Genomic DNA, 22,616 nt, shown 5'->3' on the forward strand with positions numbered 1-22,616 from the left:
CAGGACAACAGTGGACTTTATATGATATAATAAATGTCTTAGTAAAAAAAAATTGTGGATTTTGATAAGTTGATTAAATTTGTCAAATACTTAAAATTTTTTTTTACAATTATCCTACAAGAGAGGATAATTTATTTCTCTCTCTCTCTTTTTTTTTTTTTTTTTTGAGACAGAATCTCAAGCTGTCGCCCTGGGTAGGGTGCCGTGGTGTCATTATAGCTCAGTTATTTTTTGGTTGCAGCCATCATTGTTGTTTGACAGGCCTGGGCTGGATTCAAACCCACCAGCTCAGGTGTATGTGGCTGGCGCTTTAGCCACTTGAGCCACAGGCGCTGTCATTTCTTGAAAATTACATTTTGTCAAGTTAAGTAAATTTTTTTTTTTTTTTGAGACAGATTCTCACTTTGTTACCTTCAGTAGAGTGCTGTAGCGTCATAGCTCACAGCAACCTCCAACTTTTGGGCTAAAGCAATTCTCTTGCCTCAGCCTCCCTAGTAGCTGGGACTGCAGGGGTCCACCACAATGTCTGGCTATTTTTTTTTAGACAAGGTCTTGGCTCTGGCTTAGGCTGGTCTCAAACCCGTGAGTGCAGGCAGTCTACCTGTCTTGGCCTCCCAAACGCTAGGATTACAGGCGCGAGCCACCGCGCCTGGCCTGAAGTAAATAGTTGTGCCATTGGTGCCTCCAGTTTGAATTTGGTTAAAATCATGGTTTTGGTCCAATTTTCTTGTGTGTATTTGTCTAGACTGTTAGTGTTCTCTAAATAGATTTAGTGTGAGGTTTTGTGATAAGATGACTTTTCTCAACTCTGCCTGTCAAAGAATAGAGATTGAATAATTATTTGAATGATAACAGTTATAATTGAGATAGTGCTTCATTTTGAAAGTTTTAATCAAGATTTTTGATTTGCCCATTTATTTTTAGTTAAGTACATCATTCTGTGGAAGCCTTCATAGTTTGAAAATTCAAATCCTAGCTAGATTTTACAGTTAAGGTTTTATAATTTAATAGGAGTAGCATAATAGCAAATAAGAATTTGTAATAATTTTGCGGGGATGTCTGTCTTATAAACATTGTGGGATTCTTCAGTGTGAAAGTGGAATTCTGGTCTTCCCTATATGAGTTTATCACCTACTGAATATATCTAAAACTAGGTGGTAGTAAATTTTTATACTATTAGAAGATTTAGCTTTGCTTACTAGTAGTTATTAGTAGTAGGTTCAAGGTTAAACAAATGCACAATTTTAGTTCTCAATCTTTTAAAAAAAATTTTTTTTGGAGTTATTGGCCGGGGCTGGGTTTGAACCCACCACCTCTGGCATATGGGGCCGACGCCCTACTCCTTTGAGTCATAGGCACCACCCCGTTCTCAGTCTTTTTTATGTACTTTTCCCTGTTAACTGTATATAGAATCTATTTTAAATTTGTTAGATTTTTTCAATTTATTAAAAGATATAAGTAAAATTGCTTATAGAAAAATTTGACAGTAGTTAAGAGTGAATAAGAAAAAGCCTTTGGCCTGTAATCCTAGTGCTCTGGAAGGCTGGGGCAGGGTGGTGGTGGTGGTGGAGGACAATTCCTAGAGCTCAGGATTTTGAGACCAGCCTGAGCAAGAGGGAGACCCTGTCTCTACTTAAAGAAAAAGCCTCTTAATCTTACCACTTACTATTTAATATTATCCTTATTAATATTAATGATGATTACTACTTACTAATCACTTAATTTTTTTATGTACCTTTCTCAGAGGTAGCATTATAAAACGGTACTTATGGGCGGCACCTATGGCTCAGTGGGTAGGGTGCTGGCCCCATATACCAAGTGTGGTGGGTTCGAATCCAGCCCTGGCCAAATTGCAACAAAAAATAGGCAGGCATTGTGGCGGGCGCCTGTAGTCCCAGCTACTTGGGAGGCTGAGGCAAGAAAATCGCCTAAGCCCAGGAGTTGGAGGTGGCTGTGATCTGTGACAGCATGGCACTCTACCGAGGGTGACAAATGAGACTCTGAATTAAAAAAAAAAAAGAAAAAAATATATATACACACACACACATATAAAAATGGTACTTAATATAATTTACATTCTGAAAAATGGTAACAGTAAAGCATAGCCAGGTAGCAACTAGCAGTGGAACGTTTTGTCCATCTACAGAATAGGAGGAAGTTAACATTCTTCAGGAATGAAGGACATTAATGCATAGGGGGGTTGGACTAGGTTTCCATTTTAAGAAGACCTAGAAAATCTAGACAAAAGTGAATAAACAGCTGTGGTACCAATAGAATGAGGAAGTGAGTTTTCAAGATCTGGTAGATAAGGAAAGCAGAGAGAGAAAGAGGAACTTTTGTTTGGAGGCATTTGCCAATTTCAGAGGAGTTGTTGGAGATGCTTAGCAGACTTTTGTAGAAATTCTTGGGGTTAGTGGATGATAAAAATGGAGTTCAGAGTTTACTAGAGAGAAAGGGGTCTTGGTAAAAAAAAAAAAACCCAAAAAACAAAAAAACTTTTTGTTTGGAGATTAGAAACCAGAAGAATTTTATTCTAGGAGTAAGAATGAATCAGAAATAAATGTACCTTCATAGAAACTGAAGCCCAGCTTCAAATCATGTTAATTCTTGTGCATTGGGGTACACGCTGAGATTGCTGGTATCCCTGATTTAGTTGCTGGCTAGGAGCAGAAGTTACATTAGAGGAAAATAACACAGCCTCAAGTGCTTTATAATTTTTTCTATATGATGATGACATTCAAATATAACATATTGCAGTGGTCCTCAAACTACGGCCCATGGGCCACATGAGACGGTGTGATTGTATTTTGTCCCAGTTTTGTTTTTTTACTTCAAAATAAGATGTGCAGTGTGCATAGGAATTTGTTCATAGTTTTTGTTTTTTTAAACTATAGTCTGGCCCTCCAATGGTCTGAGGGATAGTGAACTGGCCCCCTGTTTAAAAAGTTTGAGGACCCCTGATATACAGGAAAGAAACATGACCAGGACCAGCAGGAACAAAGGATGATAAAAACAGACTCAGGGTGTAGACAGTGGATGTTCCAGATATAGCTTTGAAATATCTGTGCTTAATAAGTTAATTAAAAGAAGTATAAATGATTTCAGCAGAGAACAACTGAGTGTTACTAAAAAGGAAACCCTAGAATTGTAATACCATATATAACTGAATTTAAGAATTCAGTGGGTGATTTTAACAGCATGGAGACACAACTGAAGAAATTGAAGAATTAGTGAACTGGAGTGAGGTCAAAAGAAAGTAAACTGGAGTGCAAGCAGAAGTGGTGGGAGGCCAGGTGGTGTGGCTCACGCCTGTGATCCCAGCTCTTTGGGAAGCTGAGGCAGGTGGATTGATTGAGGCCAGGAGTTAGACACCAGCCTGAGCAAGAGGGAGACCCCCATCTCTACTAAATATAGACAAAATTGGCTGGGTGTGGTGATGCTTGCCTAGCGCAACACATTTGTATTGTATCCCATTTGTATAAAAAGAAAAAATTAACGGGTACGGTGGTGTGTTTTTTAGTCCTTAGCTAATTTGGGAAGCTGAAGGATCCTTTGAGCTCAGGAGTTCAAGGTTGCAGTGAGCTATGATTGCACTGCACTCGAGCTTGGGTGATAGGCCATGACTTCATCTCAAAAAATAATGCCTTTTGGAGTGCTAAAACAAAATCTCTTAAAGCTTCGAGGTTACATCAGTGAATTGTATTAAAACCTATTAGAATTGCTAACCTGTTAGAATGGGTGGCTTGTACCTGTAAGCCAGTCTCTAAATCAAAACAAAAAACATCTGTCAGAACTGCTGAGTACTTACTAAAAGAGCTAACGGACACATGTGCTAAAACAACCAGAGATTTCCTGTATACTGTCCATACCCAGTTAATATAGTGGTAGAAAAATATAATTCACAATAGGAACAAAATCCTTCAAACACATAGGAATAAACTTAACAGGAGATCTGAAAAATGTATATAAAAAAGGTCTTTAAAATAAAGACAGAAAGAAACTTTGGTGGGGAGCAGGAATAGTCTAAGCGGAAAATGCCTACTTCTGAATTAAAAGATTCAATATTATAAAGATGTCATATCATTCCTAATTATGATATTAAAAATCAGTATGTTTATATTTGAAATCTCAATTGTTTTGTTTTAATGGAAGTAAGCCAGCTACTAAGCTTATTTAGAGAAATAAGTATAGCCAGGTGTGTTCTAGCACTCTGGGAGGCTGACTCAGCAGTTCGAGACCAGCCTGAGCAAAGGGAGACTCCATCTCTACCAAAAATAGTAAAAAACAAAACAAAGCAAATAAAAACCTAGCTGGGTGTTGTGGTGGGTGCCTGTAGTCCCAGCTACTCTGGAGGCTGAGATAAGAGGATCACTTGAGGCAAGAGTTTGAGGTTGATACTCTTTATTTTAAAATGCTCTAAAGCTATTATTAAGAGAACAATATGTTATCAACCCAGGAAGACACAAAGATGTAAGTGTGATGAACAAAGAGAGCCACAACTACTTGTATGTATGGGAATTTGATTTAATGTAGAAATTAATGTAGACTTAATGTAGAAATTTTCTTTTATAGATAGGCATATTTAGGGTTCTTAAAGTACTCTGTGCAAGTTTTCAGATTTTACTGTGGTATTTTAATTAAGAATAGGCATCAATATGACTTCAATTGTATTTTTTCTCTTATTTCTTTTCTCTTTTTTTGCCATTTTGGCTGGGGCCGGGACTGAACCCGCCACCCCTGGTATATGGGGCCAGCGCCCTACTCCTTGAGCCACAGGCCTGCCCCTTTTCTCTTTATTTCTAATAAGATATTCTACAAAATCCAGTGTTAGGTCATGTTCTAGAACATGTATTTATATGTAAATGATCAGTTTGAACATTTTAAAAATGATCCTCTCATTGCTTCTTAACTCTTCCTTGTTCAGTTAGTGAGCTCCTCCTCTATCTTGAATGTTTCATGAGTAAGTTTTTGTTGCTTCCTCATTGCCTTTTCTCATTCTTGGGCGAAGAGGGAGGATCTGCCATCTGGTTAAGGTTCTTGTTTCTTCCATTAATTCAGTTGCTTTGCTTATTCTTCAGGTAATATTTCATGCTGCTGCCAGACAAAACTTTTGGCTGCTTTTGGTGTTTTACATGAAAAGTATAGTTACCCTTAACTTACAGAGATTACATCTAGATTCTATGCTCATTTAACCCATCTCCCCACAACTTTCTTCATTGATCTTTCTGTTTCTGTCACACACCATCTTTCCTCCTACTTTTGAACTCATGCTCACTTTAGTCCTTTGCTTGGTGTGGTTTTTCTTGTTTTCCTTGTATTTCCCTTTTTTGGGGGGCGGGGCAGAGTTTCACTTTGCTGTCCTCAGTAGAGTGCCATGGCATCATACCTCACAGCAACCTCAAACTCTTGGGCTCAAGCTATTCTCTTGCCTCAGCCTCCTCCCAAGTAGCTGGGGCTACAGGTGCCTGCCACAATGCCTGGCTGGTTTTTCTATTTTTTAGTAAAGATAGGACTTTTTTTTTTTTTAAGTTTCAACTTGCAGACTTGAATAAAGATGGGATCTTGCTTTTGCTTAGGCTGGTCTCAAGCTCCTGAGCTCAGGCAGTCTACTTGCCTCGGCCTCCCAGAGAGCCAGGGTTTTAGGTGTGAGCCACTGCATCCCACCTTCCTTGTATTTTCCTGTCCGACTTTTGAGCCTCCTTGGATGTCTCCAAAATTAATCCCTTCTTTTCTCTAGCTTGTTTAGCACACTTGGTACTTTATTAAATATAAATGTTAGCCCTGTTCTGAAGTTACAATGTAATTCTTAACAACACTTCTATGTTTTTGTTTTTTAAATATTTAAATCTTTGATCCATTTAGAATTTTCCTGATATACAGTCTAAAGAATGGATTTACCTTCCTCCCAGGTGCACAATTGTACCATTTATATAGTGAGTGATCTGTTGTTTCCCTGTCAGATTTGAGATACTGTCTTTTTCCTACTTAAGTCTTATAATAGGGTTCATTTTTAGATTGTGTTTTTATTGGTCATTCTTTCATTGTTCCTGATAGTTTTAATTATTAAGGCTTTGTGATATGCTTTGATATTTAATAGGACTAGATCTTCACTTTGTGACAGTGTTTCTGACTAATTTTGTTCTGAAAATAGTCTTACCTAGGTCATATTATGTATAAGTTAATAGGTTATGATTTTTCACTATGTTATCACTTATATTTCCATATTTTATTGCCCTAGAGTGTTCATTAAAGTTAACTTTGGAAAACTACACTGTTAAACGGTAACTTAGTAAGAGCTCTAGAAATTGAATTGTCTATATTATTACTTTTTAGTTTAGTCCAATGGCCAAAGGCTCTCAAAGATACATGGTTTCTACTGGTGCTGATGGGACAGTTTGCTTTTGGCAGTGGGATTTAGAATCCCTGAAATTTAGGTAAGTGACTTTAATTATAAAATACATTTTCTTTTTTTATTCAGTTACAATCAAGTCTAATGAAATGATGTTTGATTATAAAAGCAAATTATATATTGTGGTTGCCTTTATACTTTTAAACTTAATTTTTATTATATATAACATGTATCATATTGACTTACTATTGACAGTTTATTATTTAGATAGTTGGATATGTAAAAGAAGCATAGCCTTTCTAGCTTAGCATAGTTTTGTGAAATCAAAATGAGACATTCTGTAATATTCGAAATGTACGGTTAAGAATATAATGGGAAATTTTGACAGGAACATTTGAGAATTTTAAAATGGGTTATAGACTGGTCCAGTTTGATAGCCATTAGCCATGTGTGATTATTGAAATGTGACTAATGCAATTGAGGAACTGAATTGTCAATTTAAATTAAAAAAAAATTGATAATTGATTTTTGAGTATGTTTTGAACAACTTGATTATATGAAATTTTCAACAGTAAGTTTTAGGAAATCTGAATATAGATTAAATATTTTTGATGAAAACTAAGTTGTGAGGCTGGGCATGGTGGTTCATACCTATAATCTTAGCACTTGGGGGGCTGAGGCAGGTGGATTGCCTGAGCTCACAGGTTCGACACCAGCCTGACCCAGAGCAAGACCCCGTGTCTTAAAAATATCTGGGTGTTGTGGCGAGCACCTATAGTCCCAGCTACTCAGGAGGCTGAGACAAGATAACCACTTGAGCCCAAGAGTTAGAGTTTGCTGTGAGCTGTGATGCCATGGCACTCAACAAAGGTCAACAAAGTGAGATTGTCTTAAAAAAAAAAAAAAAAAAGAAAAAGAAAACTGAGTTGTGTTGTATTAGAAGTATCAAATACACCCTGGCATCTTTCAAGTATTTAATATGAAAGAATCTAAGGTAGCTCATTAAAATGTTATTAATAATAACATTTGTATATATCAGGTTAAATGAAATAAAGTTAATTTTCTCTTTACAAAAGTGTGGCTGCTTTTAAAGTTACATATGTGGCTTACATTCCATTTCTTTTGGACTGTGCTGTATTCCCCGTTGATTTATATCCTGTTCTGCAAGCTTGATGTTAAGGTCACTTAGCCAGTGGTTCTCAACCTTCCTAATGCTGCGGCCCTTTAATACAGTTCCTGTGGGTCGCGACCTACAGGTTGAGAACCGCTGACTTAGACTGTGAGTACCTCACTCAAAACAGTGGGGTTAGTAGGCCTATGCTTTATGTGCAGTAGGATTGACATGAAGATTGGAGTTAGACAGTGTTTTCTAAAATCCATTCAGATATAATAGCATATGTAGAAATAATGTGGTATACAGTAAGGTATAGCCAGGCACGGTATACCTGTGTTGGTTCCTGGCTACTTGGGAGGCTGAGGCTAGAGGATTCTTTTTTTTTGTTGTTGTTGTTGTTGCAGTTTGGCTGGGGCTGGGTTTGAACTGGCCACCCTCGGCATATGGGGCCGGCGCCCTACTCACTGAGCCACAGGTGCCACCCGCTAGAGGATTCTTTGAGCCCAGAAGTTCAAGTCTAGCCTGGGCCATATAACAAGACCTCTGCCACCCATCTCTTGAGGAAAAAAAAAAAAAGAAGAAAGATTATAATAATCCTCTTGCCTTAGCCTCCCCAATAGCTGGGGGTACAGGTGCCCGCCACAGTGCCTTGCTATTTTTTTGGGACAGGGTCTCGCTCTTGGGCAGGCTGGTTTTGAACCTATGGGCAATCCACCTGCCTCTGCTTTCCAAGTGCTGGGATTACAGGCATGAGCCACCGCGCCCGGCCTATATATGCTAAATTAAAGTCAATATTTTAAACTGTATTAATGTGGTAAACTAATGGATTTTAATGCATTATCTTGTTCTTTTAAAGTCCACGTCCCCTGAAGTTTACTGAAAAGCCTAGGCCTGGTGTTCAAATGCTTTGCTCCTCTTTTAGTGTTGGTAAGAACTTACTTAATAAATTTTTTTGTAGTTTTATTTTAGCATTTATTAAGTGACCACTTTATTATTAAGAACCTTTATTAGATAGATGGTAAATTACTTCTGATGTTCATTTTATTAGGTTTAATGTATGTTCATTTAATTAGCCTCTTTCTTGTCTTCCAGTCTTTCTTTCATTTTGTTTTTCTAATTTCTATTAGTAATTAGGGTGTGAGTGATATAAGAGATAGCTGGCAAAAAAGAGACTTAAGATGTCTGTAGGAGCAATTTCTATGCCATGTGCCCCACACGAATATTCCAAAATTGTGTTTTTCTTTCAGGCTAAACTGCATAGTTTTGGTAGTTTTAATTTGCTTTTCATATGTAATATCTTGGTAAAATTATTCTCTCCCCCCGTTTACGGACATGTTTGGTTGTCATTTTTTCTTTTCACTGAACACTTGTGTGGTAACCTGTCTCCTTATAAAAGTCTGAAAACCTCAATAAGTGAATTTTGTCTTCCAGAGCTAGTGTTATGTGTGTAAAGTTCTTTAGAATCCTATGCAGGCGTCCTCAAACTTTTTAAACAGGGGGCCAATTCACTGTCCCTCAGACCATTGGAGGGCGGACTGTAGTTTAAAAAAAAAATTATGAACAAATTCCTATGCACACTACACATATCTTATTTTGAAGTAAAAAAAAACGGGAACAAATACAATCACACTGCCTCATGTGGCCCATGGGCAGCTGTTTGAGGACCCCTGACACTGGCACTAAAGTGGGACCCATGTTGCCACACTTAATTGTGGGAGATTGTGAACATTTATAGATTCAGTTAATTTTGTTTATTAAAGCTGCAAATATAGTTTTCTGAGTTCTTTATGTAAAAGTTAGGAAATGGATCTTTGGAGATAAACTTAGTTTTGTAATAAGGGATCTTACTTTTTCTATATTTTAATAATAGAAATTTGATTTATTTCAGGTGGTATGTTTTTAGCCACAGGTAGTACTGATCATGTAATCAGAATGTACTTTTTGGGTTTTGAAGCACCTGAAAAAATCGCAGAACTTGAAAGCCACACTGTAAGCATCTTTATTTTAAAATTCTATAGATTGTTTATTAATACTATTGCTATTATTATTGCTAAGAGAAATCATTATTTGTTCTAATTTTACTTTTATTTTTGTGTTAAACAGATAAATTTTATAAGTTTTTTGGTGTGGTTATTTTATTAAATTTAAATATTAAGTGACAGTTGCTCTTCTGAAATAATGTGTTGGTTGTAACATTCTTTTAAATTTTTGCTGAATTTGACAGTTAAAATGTGGATATTTTTGTACATGTATAAAATAGAAATGTCTAGGTACAACATGGGTTTTGTTTAATTCTATTCTAATTTTAACTTAAGCATAAGAGGAATTATATTTATTTATGTATTTATTTCCTTGAGAAAGAGTCTCACTTTGTCACCCTTGATAGAGTTGCCCTAGCATCATAGCTTATAGCAACTTCAAACTCTTGGGCTCAAGTAATCCTCTTGCCTCAGTCTGTCAAGTAGCTGGGACTACAGATGCCCACCACAACGCCTGGCTATTTTTAGAGATGGGGTCTTGCTGTAGCTCAGGCTGGTCTTGAACACCTGAACTCAGGCATCCACCCTCCTTGGCCTCTGAGAGTGCTAGGATTATAGGTGTGAACCACCATGCCTGGCCCAAGAGAAATTATATTTAAAGGGGAAGAATCTCATTGGTAACTCAAGACAGCATTTTGAGAGTGCTAATATTTTATAGTGGGCCCATTTATCCTAAACAAACTCATGAAATAAGAATAGTAAGATAAAGAACTGTCAATATTCTGGAATACTGGTCAGGGATCCAGTCCTCTTTACTTCTATAGAGGGTTTTAGGGAAGCCAACGCATATCCAGAGGTTATTTGATAAACATAGGTTCAAATCACTTAATATTTTTTGTACAGAAGTAGTCATCAAATATCTTGTTTTTTCAGGCCCGGGCTGGATTTGAACCCGCTATGCCAGCTGCACGGGGCTGGTGTGTTAACCATTCATTGTACTACAGCTGCCCAGCCCAGATGCCTTGTTTTTAGCTGCTTTAAAGTGTTTATACTTTGATAAGTTTATACACATTTCATTTTCACGTAGGTCTTTTTTTGAGACAGAGTCTCAAGCTGTCACCTGGGTAGGGTGCCGTGGTGTCACAGTTCATAGCAACCTTAAACTCTTGGGCTTAAGTGATTCTGTTGCCTCGGCTTCCCAACAAGCTGGGACTACAGCCACCTGCCAGAACGCCCGGCTAGTTTTTTTTTTAGAGATAGTCTCACTTTGTTGCCCTTGATATAGTGCTGTGTCGACACAGTTCACAGCAGCCTCCAGCTCTTGGGCTTAGGCGATTATTTTGTTGTTGTTGTTGTTGTTGTTGGAATTGTCATTGTTGTTTAGCTGGCCTGGGCCGGGTTCGAACCTGCCAGGCTGGGTGTATGTGGCTGGTGCCCTACCCACTGAGCTATGGGCGCCGCCTTATGTAAGTCATTTTATTTTATTTTATTTTTTGTTTTTGAGACAGAGCCTCAGCTGTCACCCTGGGTAGAGTGCTGTGGCATCACCTCTCACCAGCAACCTCCAACTTTGGTCTTTTTTTTTTTTGTAGAGACAGAGTCTCACTTTATTGCCCTCGGTAGAGTGCCACGGCATCACACAGCTCACAGCAACCTCCAACTCCTGGGCTGAAGCGATTCTCTTGCCTCAGCCTCCCGAGCAGCTGGGACTACAGGTGCCTGCCACAATGCCCAGCTATTTTTTGGTTTGCAGTTCAGCCGGGGCCGGGCTTGAACCCGCCACCCTCGGTATATGGGGCCGGCGCCTTACCGACTTTGGTCTTAAGCGATTCTCTTGCCTTAGTCTCCCAAGTAGTTGGGACCACAGGCGCCCACCACAATGCCTGGCTATTTTTTGGTTGTAGTTGTCATTATTGTTTGGCAGGCCCAGGACGTAAGTCATTTTAAACAGCTGTAATTATACATATAGCTTTAATTTTAGAAACAAGGCTTTTTTTCCTGCTGGTTGTTGCCTCTTTGAAAATAGAGCTGCATCTTAGCAGTCTTGTTAGGTTCATAGTTAGTCTTTGCAATTAAAACTACAAAACTTGACTGATAGGGCTAAGCTCTTGAGAGCACATCTTGCTTGTTGAAGCAAATGTGCTTCTAACACTGAAACTGTTGTTTTGTTTTGTTTTTAATTTACAAACCCTGTAGGTGATCATTTTTGTATTTGTTTCTCTCCCCCTTTAGGATAAAGTAGATAGCATCCAATTTTGTAACAATGGTGATCGGTAAGTGTGTGTTGGTGTTTGTGTGTGTTTTTAGGCAAATAAAATACACGGTATAGTAGTATAGCTAATATATCACTTTGCATATATTTTCCCTTTAGTAGTAGTCTTTAAAATTTTATTTTTAATTGACAATAATAATTGTATATATTTATGGGATATATTGTGATATCTTGATATGTGTTTACATTGTGGAATGAATAACTCATGCTAATTGACATCTGTCACCTCACATCCTTTTTTTGTGGTGAGAACATTGAAAATTTTTGTCAATTTTAAAATAACACAATACATTATTATTATTAACTATAGTCACTATTACTTTGTATGTTGCAGGCATTTATTGGTAAATATATTAATTGAATGAAAAGTGTCTAGGACAGGGAGGGGAACACATGAAATGTAAGTTTTAGAATTATAGTTTTTGTAGGTTTTTGTGACCAAAGTTGTTTTTCTTTGGCCAGATGTCTGATTTACTAAAAAAATTAAGGAGAAATTCCTTATGTTTGAGTAGGTTAAAAAAAAAAAGACCAACCACTATGTTGTATCCCTGCAACAAATTATTATTTAAATTGTATCTTTTTCCTTGTCCACATTGTGTCAGGTACCTTTTCTAAACTGCATTTTTTATGCCTTAATTTGTTAATAGGTGATGAATTAAGGATTACATTGCTGAAAATGGAGCTTCTATTTTTATTAATTTCCCCATACATTAAAAGTTTTCTTATTTTTCCCCTTCTCTAGGTAGTTCTTGTACATTGTCTTCTCAAAATTCACTTTGTCTGAAAAGCTATTGGTTGAGTTTGAAATGTGTGTTTTTTGGTATGGCCAGGCAAATCATAGCATACCCTTTTTTTTCCATTCTGATATGCCCTAAATACCTACTTGTCTTTAGAATTAACACCTGTAGCTTCACCTGTTTTCAAGACAGCTATGTTAACAATTATTTTGCAAATTATTTTAATTGTGGTTTTTGGTGACAAGTATGTGAGTATAAGAACTTTCCCTGATGTTTAAAGGTTCCTAAGTGGTAGCAGAGATGGAACAGCACGGATTTGGAGATTTGAACAGTTAGAGTGGAGAAGCATTTTATTGGATATGGCTACCAGAATCTCAGGGTAAGTTGAGATTGTTACAAGTGCATCATAGATACTTCAGATACTTAGTCTCTCTGTCTCTTTCTTTTTTTTTTTTTTTTTTGTAGAGACAGAGTCTCACTGTACCGCCCTCGGGTAGAGTGCCGTGGTGTCACACGGCTCACAGCAACCTCTAACTCTTAGGCTTATGCGATTCTCTTGCCTCAGCCTCCCGAGCAGCTGGGACTACAGGTGCCTGCCACAACGCCTGGCTATTTTTTTTTTGTTGCAGTTTGGCCGGGGCCGGGTTTGAACCCGCCACCCTCAGCATATGGGGCTGGCGCCCTACTCACTGAGCCATAGGCGCCGCCCTCTCTGTCTCTTTCTGTGTCGTCTTGTTGGTTATTTTGCTGGGGGGATTATATTCCTATTATGAGGAGCTATTAAGTGAATTGCTACCTAGTGCATAATTGATAAACAGGTATTATTAGTTAATAATAATTGTATTCAAAAGAATTTATCCTTATAGTTATGTAGCAAAGGAAAACATGTACTTAACCTACTATTGCTCAAAGCATTGACCTTAGGAGTTGCATTCAAAGCCTCTTACAATTAAAAATTTACACAATTAACTCAGATATTAATATACTAAGTGCAGAAATTTTACTTTTGTACAGATAAGATTTTTGAAATTTTTAAAAGATACTTTGGAGTTAGAATGGAGGATAAAATAAGCAAACATGCTTTATTAAGATTTAAGTAGAAAATTGAGCTCTAAGGGGAATTTCGCATGCTTAAATTTTGACTTGTTAAAATGGCTTTGAAAGCATGTTTCTCAGCCCCACTGCATCAAAATTTGAAGCTTGTTTTGAGCTTCTTTGAGATAAGCTTCTAAGTATTACAAATTTGAAAGACGTTATTTTTTGGTTTGTGTATACTGGGTGGCAGTATGGATGGTAGAAAGGATACATATTTTGGAATCAGACCTTGGCTTAAATACCACTTACACTGTTTATAGTGATAGGGTTTTTTTTTTTTTTTTGAGACAGAGTCTCTCTTTGTCACCTTCGGTAGAGTGCTGTGGTATCATAGCAACTTCAAACTCTTGGGCTAAAGCAGTTCTCTTGCCTCAGCTTCCTGAGTAGCTGGGACTACAGGCGTGTGTTATAATGCCCGGCCATTTTTTTTAGAGGCGGGGTCTCTATCTAGCTCAGGCATTTCTTGAACTCTTGAGCTCAGGTGATCTGCCCACCTTGGCCTCCCAGAGTGCTGGGTTTACAGGTGAGAGCCACCAGACTGGGCTCAGTGATTGAGTTTTTGAGAATGTCATTTAATGTATTTATTTCTTGGGCTGGCACAGTGGCTCATGCCTGTAATCCTAGCACTGTGAGAGGCCAAGACTGGTGGATTGCCTGAGTTCATGAGTTAAAGACTAGCCTGAACCAGAGCGAGACCTCATCTCTGAAAATAGCTGGGCGTTGTGCTGGGCACTTAAAGTCCCAGCTATGTGGGAGGCTGAGGCAAGAGAATCGCTTAAGTCCAAGTGTTTGAGGTGATACTCTGGCTCAAAAAAAAAAAAAAAAGACAAAAGAAGTGTTTCTTAGTTTGTTACATTATCTGAGAAATGAAGGCTACTTGAATTTAAAATGATATCATGAAAACTTCTAGTGCATGGTTTGGCATAGAATAGACAGTTCAGTGTTCTTTTGCCTGTTACAAATACAGTAGAACCTCCATAGTTGCCTACTTGCTTACACTTACCACCTCCTTAAGTTGATATAATTTTTATAGACCCCCGACATGCACCGCATGTACGTATCAGTACAGTGCTCCTGCTTCTTTATGTTGACCTTCTCCATATATTGACCAGTTAGTATGGTCTCTTGGGTGGTCAACTTAAGAGGTTCTTCTGTACTGTTATTGCTTTAATTACACTGTAAGTAATAGAAATCTAAAGTCATAAATTTTACTTTAGAGTTTTTTTTCCCAAATATGCTTTTTTTTTTTTTTGAGACAGTGTCTCACTATCTTGCCCTCGGTGGAGTGCTGTGGTGTCACGGCTCACAGCAACCTCAAACTCCTAGGCTTAAGTGATTCTCTTGCCTCTGCCTCCCAAGTAGCTGGGACTACAGGTGCCCACCACAACGCCTGGCTATTTTTTTTTGTTGTTGTTGTTTAGCTGGCCTGGGCTGGGTTCGAACCCACCGCCCTTGGTGCATGTGGCTGGTACCTGTAACCATTGTGCTAGGGGCACCGAGCCTCTTTATACTTTTTCACATCTGAGAAATGTTTTAGAAGTCATGTCTGCTTTATTTTCAGTAACAGAAATTGACTTAAATTCTCTGTGGTATGCAAGGAATGGTTATGGTTTTTAAAATAAACGTGATCTTAATTTTTTTGTTAGTATTATATGTGGTAGAGAATGAAAAGAAATATATACTGGAAATTTGATACCTCTTGTGCATAAATTAAATGTTTACCATTACATTAAAAGGGAACATCTCAGTGTGAAAACAATTGTTAGTCCTTCATTAGTTGAAATAATAAGGGAGAATGGGTATGAAGATAATTTGAGATCATATTTACCTATGAACAGTTAATAGGCAAAATAGGAAGATATGTCAAAATGAGTAAAGTTTTTAAATGAGACTGAAAACTGCTTGGCTTTCTTGCTGCCATACTTTATTCACATAGAGAAATTTTCCTGTAATTTCCTTCTGTTGGCCAGGTGCTGTGGCTCACACCTGAAAATCCTAGCACTCTGGGAGGTCAAGGTGGGCAAATTGCTTGAGCTCAGGAGTTCAAGGCAAAATAGAAAAACTAAAAATGAGCCAAGAGGATCACTTGAACTCAGGAGTTCAAGGTTGCTGTGAGCTTTGATGATGCCATGGCACTCTATCTAGGGTAACAGAATGAGACTCTTATCTCCAAAAAATTTTTTTTCTTCTTCATTTTGGTAATAATCTTTTCTCATTTAAAGTTTTACTATTTTTGACCAGGAATGTTAGCTTATACCTGGAATCCTAGTATCTTAGCACTTTGCGAGGCTGAGACAGGTGATTCCTTGAGGCCAGGAGTTTGAAATGGGCCTGAGCAAAATCGTGAGACTTTGTCTCTACAAAAAATAACTGGATATGTTAACATATACCTGTAGTCCCAGCTACCTGGGAAGCTGAGGCAGGAGGATGATTTGAGTCCAAAAAATCTGATGTTGTCTTGGTGCCTGTAGTTCAGTGGTTAGGGCGCCCAGCTACATACACCACGGCAGGCGGGATTGAACCTGGCCTGGGCCTGCTAAACAATGACAACTGCAACAAAAAAATAGCCAGGCATCGTGGCAAGTGCCTCTAGTCCAAGCTACTTGGGAGGCTGAGGCAAGAGAATTGCGTAAGCCCAAGAGTTTGAGATTGTTGTGATCTGTGACACCAGGGTAGTCTACCCAAGTGCTACATAGTAAGACTCTGTCTCAAAAACAAAACAGTCTGAGGTTGCAGTGAGCTGTAATTGTACCAGTGCACTCCAACCTGGACAACAAGAGTGAGACTATCTCAGAACCAAAAAAAAAAAAAAGCTTTATTATTTTTGAATATTTATTTATTTGAGACAGATCTCACTATGTTGCTCTTGATTGAGTACTGTGTGTCATAACTCACAGCAACCTCAAACTCTTGGGCTCAAGTGATTCTCTTTCCTCAGCTTCCCAAGTAGTTGGGCTCCTGCCACAATGCCCCACTATTTTTTTTGGTTGCAGTTGTCATTGTTTGGCAGGCCTGGGCTGGGTTCGAACCTGCCAGCTCTGGTGTATGTGGCTGGCACCCTAGCTTCTGAGCACAGATGCTGAGCCTATTTTTGAATCTTTAAAAGCAGAGTGTAATTTATATGTAAGGATTGATGGATTTAGTGTTCTAGGCTAATAAACAATAAAATGGGACATTGTTAGTAAATTCAAAATTATTAACTGGGAAAGCCTTTTAGTTTTAAAGAGTGAAGTCTTAGCCTTTATTACATTTTATCTCGTAATGTTCTCTTCCTTGCTCCCTTTCTAACGAACCTTATTAGAATTATTCTTTCATGTTCCATAGATAGCTGTTGTGTAGCACTTATTCCATATAGCTGGGTTTTTTTGTTAATTAAAATATGTTAGAGGCCTATAATTTCTTGAAATGTGTTCTGTGATTTCAGAACCAATTAGGCCTTTCTCTGCCCTACACTGTTCACTATTGACTAGTTAACAGAAAAACTTCATGTATCAGTTTTATAAAGCATGCAAAACATTGCAGATGTGTGTATCCAAGACCATACATACCAAGAGGCCTGTAAGAATAGTCTGTAGGGAAGTTGCATAGTATGTAAAAAGAGTTGAATACGATCTCATTTATAGTTCAACAAATTGAGTGTGTGAGGTATTTTTCAATGGCATTATGAAGATGAATTGTGTTCTTTCTGTTTTCCTAAAATATTTTTCATTCTCTGGAGAGAGAAATTGCATATAGCAATAGGATTCAGGTGAGGAGAAAGGAATAATAGGAAAGTGGTAGAAAGGAAAACCTTTGCTTTCATAAGCAGCAGTGGTGTCCCCTAACCTTAGTCAATCTCTGAACAGCCTTTGAATTATCCTCTCCCCCTTAGGTTTTGCTCTACTGAATTTCTAGATACTCTGTTACGGCTGATGCACTCTCATAGGCACATGAATTGGATTTCTTTAGTTATTTTTGTATTGATGAAATACTGTATACATTGTATAGCGTATCATCCAGATGAGTTTGTATACACATAATGTATTTTTTTGTTAGGGACTTATCTTCAGAAGAGGAAAGATTTATGAAACCCAAAGTAACTATGATAGCTTGGAATCAGAATGATAGCATTGTTGTCACAGCTGTGAATGATCATGTTCTCAAAGTGTGGAATTCTTATACTGGACAACTGCTTCATAACTTATTGGTAGGTAGTTTCTATACAATATGACAAACCAGGTTTTTTGAACTATAATTTTATTTTTGAAGCTATAAAATTAATATCCTAAGCAAGTTTCTTCCACTTAAATAATTGACTAGAAATTTTTATATTTAATAATGCATATATTATTGTATTAATACATTTTAAAATTTCATCTTGTAACTTGTAAACCCTCCTTAATGTTATGACTTTGTTGAATAAAGGGACATGCTGATGAAGTATTTGTTTTGGAGACACATCCCTTTGATTCCAGAATTATGTTATCTGCAGGACATGATGGCAGCATATTTATATGGGACATTACAAAAGGCACCAAGGTGAAACATTATTTTAATATGGTAAGTGACTTGAGATATCTTTATGCATGCTTGCGTTTGTTTATAGAGTATTAGTTATCATTGGGTTTTTCCAGCTGTTTTTCTTTTGGCAAATATATGTTAATCTAGAACCAAGTTAGGATCCTCTTGTACATTTTTAGAATTTCTCTTACATAGCCACAACTACATTTATTAATCAGCAAACTTAACATTGATGAAATAGTGCTATCTAATCCAGATCTGTATTCAGATTTTGTTAGCTGTCTTAATACTATCTTTATAGAGAGAAATTCTGCTGCTTGGGCTAGGGTCCAATTGAAGCTCATTCCTTGCATTAAGTTGTATCTCTCTTGGTTTTCTTTTATTGTCAGCAGCATGCAGCCATTTTTTTTTTCTTTCTAGCCCATCAACCTTTGATGAGTATAGGCGAATAATCAAGTAATGTCACAGAATGTTCCTCAGTTATGTCTGGTATTGTCTTCCTTTTTTTTTTTTCAGGGTTGGGGGGGAGATAAGTCTTGCTCTGTTGCCTAGGCTCTGGAGTTCTCTGTTCACTGTAACCTTGAACTTTTGGGTTCAAGTGATCCTCCTGCCTTAGTCTCCCAAATAGCTGGGATATCAGGCGTGTACTATCACACTCAGCAAATTTTTCTTATTTTTTTGTAGAGACAGGTTCTGTTAGGTTTCTGTTAGGCTTCTGTTAGGTTTTGCCATTGCAAAGTAATGTTGCTCAGGCTGATCTTGAACTACTAGCCTTAAGAGGTCTTCTGTTTCGGCCTCTTAAAGTATCAGGATTACTGGCACGAGCCACTGTCCCTGGATTGATCTCCCTCCTTCTCCTTTTCTTTCTCCTTTCCTTTCTCTTTTTATTTCTCTTTCTTTCTTTTGTTTTTGAGACAAGAGTGTCCTATGTCGCCCTTGGTACAGTGCCGTGGTATCACAGCTCACAGCAACCTCAAAACTCTTGGGCTCAAGCAATTCTCCTGCCTCAGCTTCCCAAGTAGCTGGGACAACAGGCATCTGGTATAACACCCAGCTATTTTTGGTTGCAGTTGTCGTTGTTTAGCAGGTCTGGGCTGGGCTCAAACCCGCCAACCTCGGTGTATGTGGCCTGTGCCCTACTCATTGACCTGCGAGTGCTGAGCATGTCTGATATTTCTTGATGATTAGATTCAGTTGCACATTTTTTTAAGAGAGTAAGACATAAATTATATTGTGTTCTCCATGCATCATATTGGGAGGTACATGATGCTTATTTCCACTCCCTATTGGTGGTAATTTAAATATTTGGTTAAGGTGGCTTCTGTTAGGTTTTGCCATTGCAAAGTAACTGTTTTCTGTTTTTTTTTTTTTTCTTAGACAGGGTCATACTGTATTGCTGCTGCTAAAGTACTGTGGCATCAGTCTAGCTCACAGCAACCTCAAAGTTCTGGGTTCAAGTAATCTTCCTGCCTGAGCTTCCTGAGTAGCTAGAACTACAGGCACGTGCCACACACCTGGCTAATTTTCTATTTTTTAGTAGAGACAGTTCTCACTGAGGCTGGTTTTGAATCTCTTGAGCTCAAGCAGTCTTTCCACCTCAAGCTCCTAGAGTGCTAGGATTACAGGTGTGGCCTGTTTTCCCTCTTTTAAATTATAGAACTAATTCTTTTTATTTATTTACTTATTTTTGAGACTGAGTCTTGCTTTTGTCACCCTACGTAGAGTGCTGTAGCATCACAGCTCGTAGCAACCTCAAACTCTTGACCTCAAGCGATTCTCTTGTCTCAGCCTCCAGAGTAGCTGGGAGTACAGGCACCTGCCACAATGCCCATCTATTTTTAGAGACGGGGTCTCACTCTTGCCCAGGCTGGTTTCGAACCTGTGAGCTCAGGCAATCTACCGCCTCGGCCTCCAGGAGTGCTAGCATTATAGGTGTGAGCTACCGCGGCAGGCCTAGAACTAATTCTTTTTAGTAACTCTCTTTTTTTTTTTTTTCCTTTAAATTTATTGAGGCAGAGTCTTACTGTTGCCCTGGGTATAGTACCATGGCATCATAGCTCACAGTAACCTCAATTTCTTGGGCTCAAGTGATTCTCTTGCCTCAGCCTCCCAAATAGCTACAGGTGCCCACCACCACTCCCAGCTGTTTTTTTTTTTTTTTTTAGTAGAAGATGGAGTCTCACTTTTGCTCAGGCTGGTCTCAATTGCTGAGCTCAGGCAAACCACCCACCTTGGTCTACCAGAGTACTAGGATTACCCGCGTGAGCTACCACACCCAGCTGGTTATTAAACTGTAAATATAAACAGCTGGGCGTTGTGGCGGGCGCCTGTAGTCCCAGCTGCTCGGGAGGCTGAGGCAAGAGAATCACATAAGCCTAAGAGCTGGAGGTTGCTGTGAGCTGTGTGACGCCATGGCACTCTACCGAGGGCAGTAAAGTGAGACTCTGTCTCTACAACAAAAAAAAAAAAATAAAATAAACAATAAACTGTAAATATCTTGTTTCTCATCAAATTTTTATCCTTAAATATAGCCATTGAAGATTTTCTAATTGTATCAATACTTTCTATTAGTTGGCCCCCTTGCACATAGTTTTGTAGTCTTTATATTTTATGTAAAAATCCTTTCCAAATATTTAAAAAAAATTTACAAATATATTTTTATTTATTTATTTTTATATATTGTACTAGCCTCATATCCCTGAGATGAAGCTCACTACAAATATATTTTTAAGTATAAATTCAGCCTGTTTCAGAAAAAAGTAGCTTATGTAATTTCCTATTGTTGATTATTTAAGTGGTTTCTAAAATATCCATGGCAGTAACACCTTACATATCCTTGTACATGATTATTTCAGCAAGTTAAATTCTGAAGGAATGGTGTAAAACAGTTTTAACATTGTTAAGGCTTTATATGTGAGATAGGTTTTGTGTAAGGTTTTGTGTAATAACACTTCACAGTTTATAGTGAGTTCTAATTCAGTCTAGTTTTTGAGTCAGTATAGTAGATGTCTATAGATAAGAGGTTCTTAGACCTTGGGATCCTAATCCATGTTGTTCAAATGTGGTGTTTTTTTTTGTTGTTGTTATTTTCTTGGCAGAGTCTCAAGCTGTCGCCCTGGGTAGAGTGTGTGGCATCACAGCTCACAGCAACCTCCAACTCTTGGGGTCAAGTGATATTCTTCCCTCAGTTTTTTTTTTTTTTTTCTTTTCTAATTTTAGTAGAAAGGGGGTTTTGCTTTTGCTCAGGTTGGTCTTCATCTGGTGAGCTCAAGCTGTCCACCCTTCTTGGCCTCCCAGAGTGTTATGGGTTATAGACGTGAGCCACCGTCCCCAGCCAAATGTGTGTGTGTGTGTGTTTTTTAACCCAAAGTTCTAATATGTTTATTCTGGACAGTTTTTTAACTGTTTAAAATGCAGTGTTTTCTTTCTTTTTTTTTTTTTTTTTTGTGGGAGGGACAGTCTCACTTTGTCGTCCTCGGTAGAGTGCCGTGGCATCACAGCTCACAGCAACCTCAAACTCTTGGGCTTAAACAATTCTCTTCCCTCAGTTGCCCAAGTAGCTGGGACGATAGGTGCCTGCAACAATGCCTAGCTGGTCTTGAACCTGTGATTCACCTCCCTCGGCTTCCTAGAGTGCTAGGATTATGGGCGTGAGCCACCACGTCTGGCCCTCTAGTAATTCTCTTGCCTCAACCTCCCAAGTAGGTGGGACTATAGGGTCCTGCCTAAATCCTGGCTATTTTTTTTAAGAGGTAGGGATCTTGCTCTTACTTAGGCTGGTCTTGAACCTGTGAGCTCAGGCAGTCCACCTGCCTTGGCCTCCCAGGGTGTTAGGTTTACAAAAAATGCAGTATTTTATTTATTAGAATTAAATGCCTATAAAAACATTTTTAATAGCATCACTAAGCTACAGATACTTCGGTAGCCATCTCTGAAAGCAGCATCTCTGTGTATTCAAATTATTGGAAAAAACATTGGGTACTGGATAATTTTTCTATGGTCACAAAATTCATATCCTTTAAAACGCAGTATTGCATCCTGAATTTAACTTATCAAAACAAAAAACCACCTTAATTTAGACTTTATGCAGAATATAAGCTGAACAGCCTTTAAGACAGAGAATAATCTGTAAAATCTCAAGTGGGCAAATGATGACTTTGTTTCTAGTCAGGCACCAAAAATTGGACTTGTTTACTGGGTTCTCCTTACCTTCACTGCTCAGCTGAGAGACTCTTCATTCTCCATTTCTAGACATACTATGCAAGGTTGTAAATTATTAGTAGAAATGTTATTTCATGAATAATAATAAACTTCAATTTAACATTGATTTATTCTCCAGACACAGTTGCGGGTTGCATTTTGTCAGGAATTATTGCATAGGACTTTTCAAATTATAGGTAAAAACCCAAGTCTGGCTTGTGTGACTTAAATAGGTCTGCCCAGTCACAAAAACGGTCTTCTCAGCAAGTCTCCCTAGACAAGCTTTTGGTGCCATTAGATTCATACATATTATGTATGATACTGAACTTGCCAGCTTTGAGCTCTTACTACCTCCTCCCCACCTGCCTCT

General features: G+C 38.2%; 1 protein-coding gene across 2 annotated transcripts in view; it reads left to right on the plus strand.

Annotated features, from left to right (window-relative positions):
- BRWD1 (bromodomain and WD repeat domain containing 1) overlaps positions 1-22,616 on the plus strand; it is a 127,646-nt gene that overhangs the window by 19,050 nt on the left and 85,980 nt on the right. For both annotated transcript variants that reach the window (XM_053564255.1, XM_053564256.1), the window contains exons 9-15: positions 6,334-6,434; positions 8,320-8,390; positions 9,352-9,452; positions 11,675-11,715; positions 12,732-12,830; positions 17,582-17,732; positions 17,951-18,085. In XM_053564255.1, coding sequence (XP_053420230.1) covers positions 6,334-6,434; positions 8,320-8,390; positions 9,352-9,452; positions 11,675-11,715; positions 12,732-12,830; positions 17,582-17,732; positions 17,951-18,085 — 699 coding nt within the window. The remainder of the gene's footprint in view (positions 1-6,333; positions 6,435-8,319; positions 8,391-9,351; positions 9,453-11,674; positions 11,716-12,731; positions 12,831-17,581; positions 17,733-17,950; positions 18,086-22,616) is intronic.

The sequence above is a fragment of the Nycticebus coucang genome, chromosome 16 (genome assembly GCF_027406575.1).
Source record: "Nycticebus coucang isolate mNycCou1 chromosome 16, mNycCou1.pri, whole genome shotgun sequence".
Taxonomy (NCBI): domain Eukaryota; kingdom Metazoa; phylum Chordata; class Mammalia; order Primates; family Lorisidae; genus Nycticebus; species Nycticebus coucang.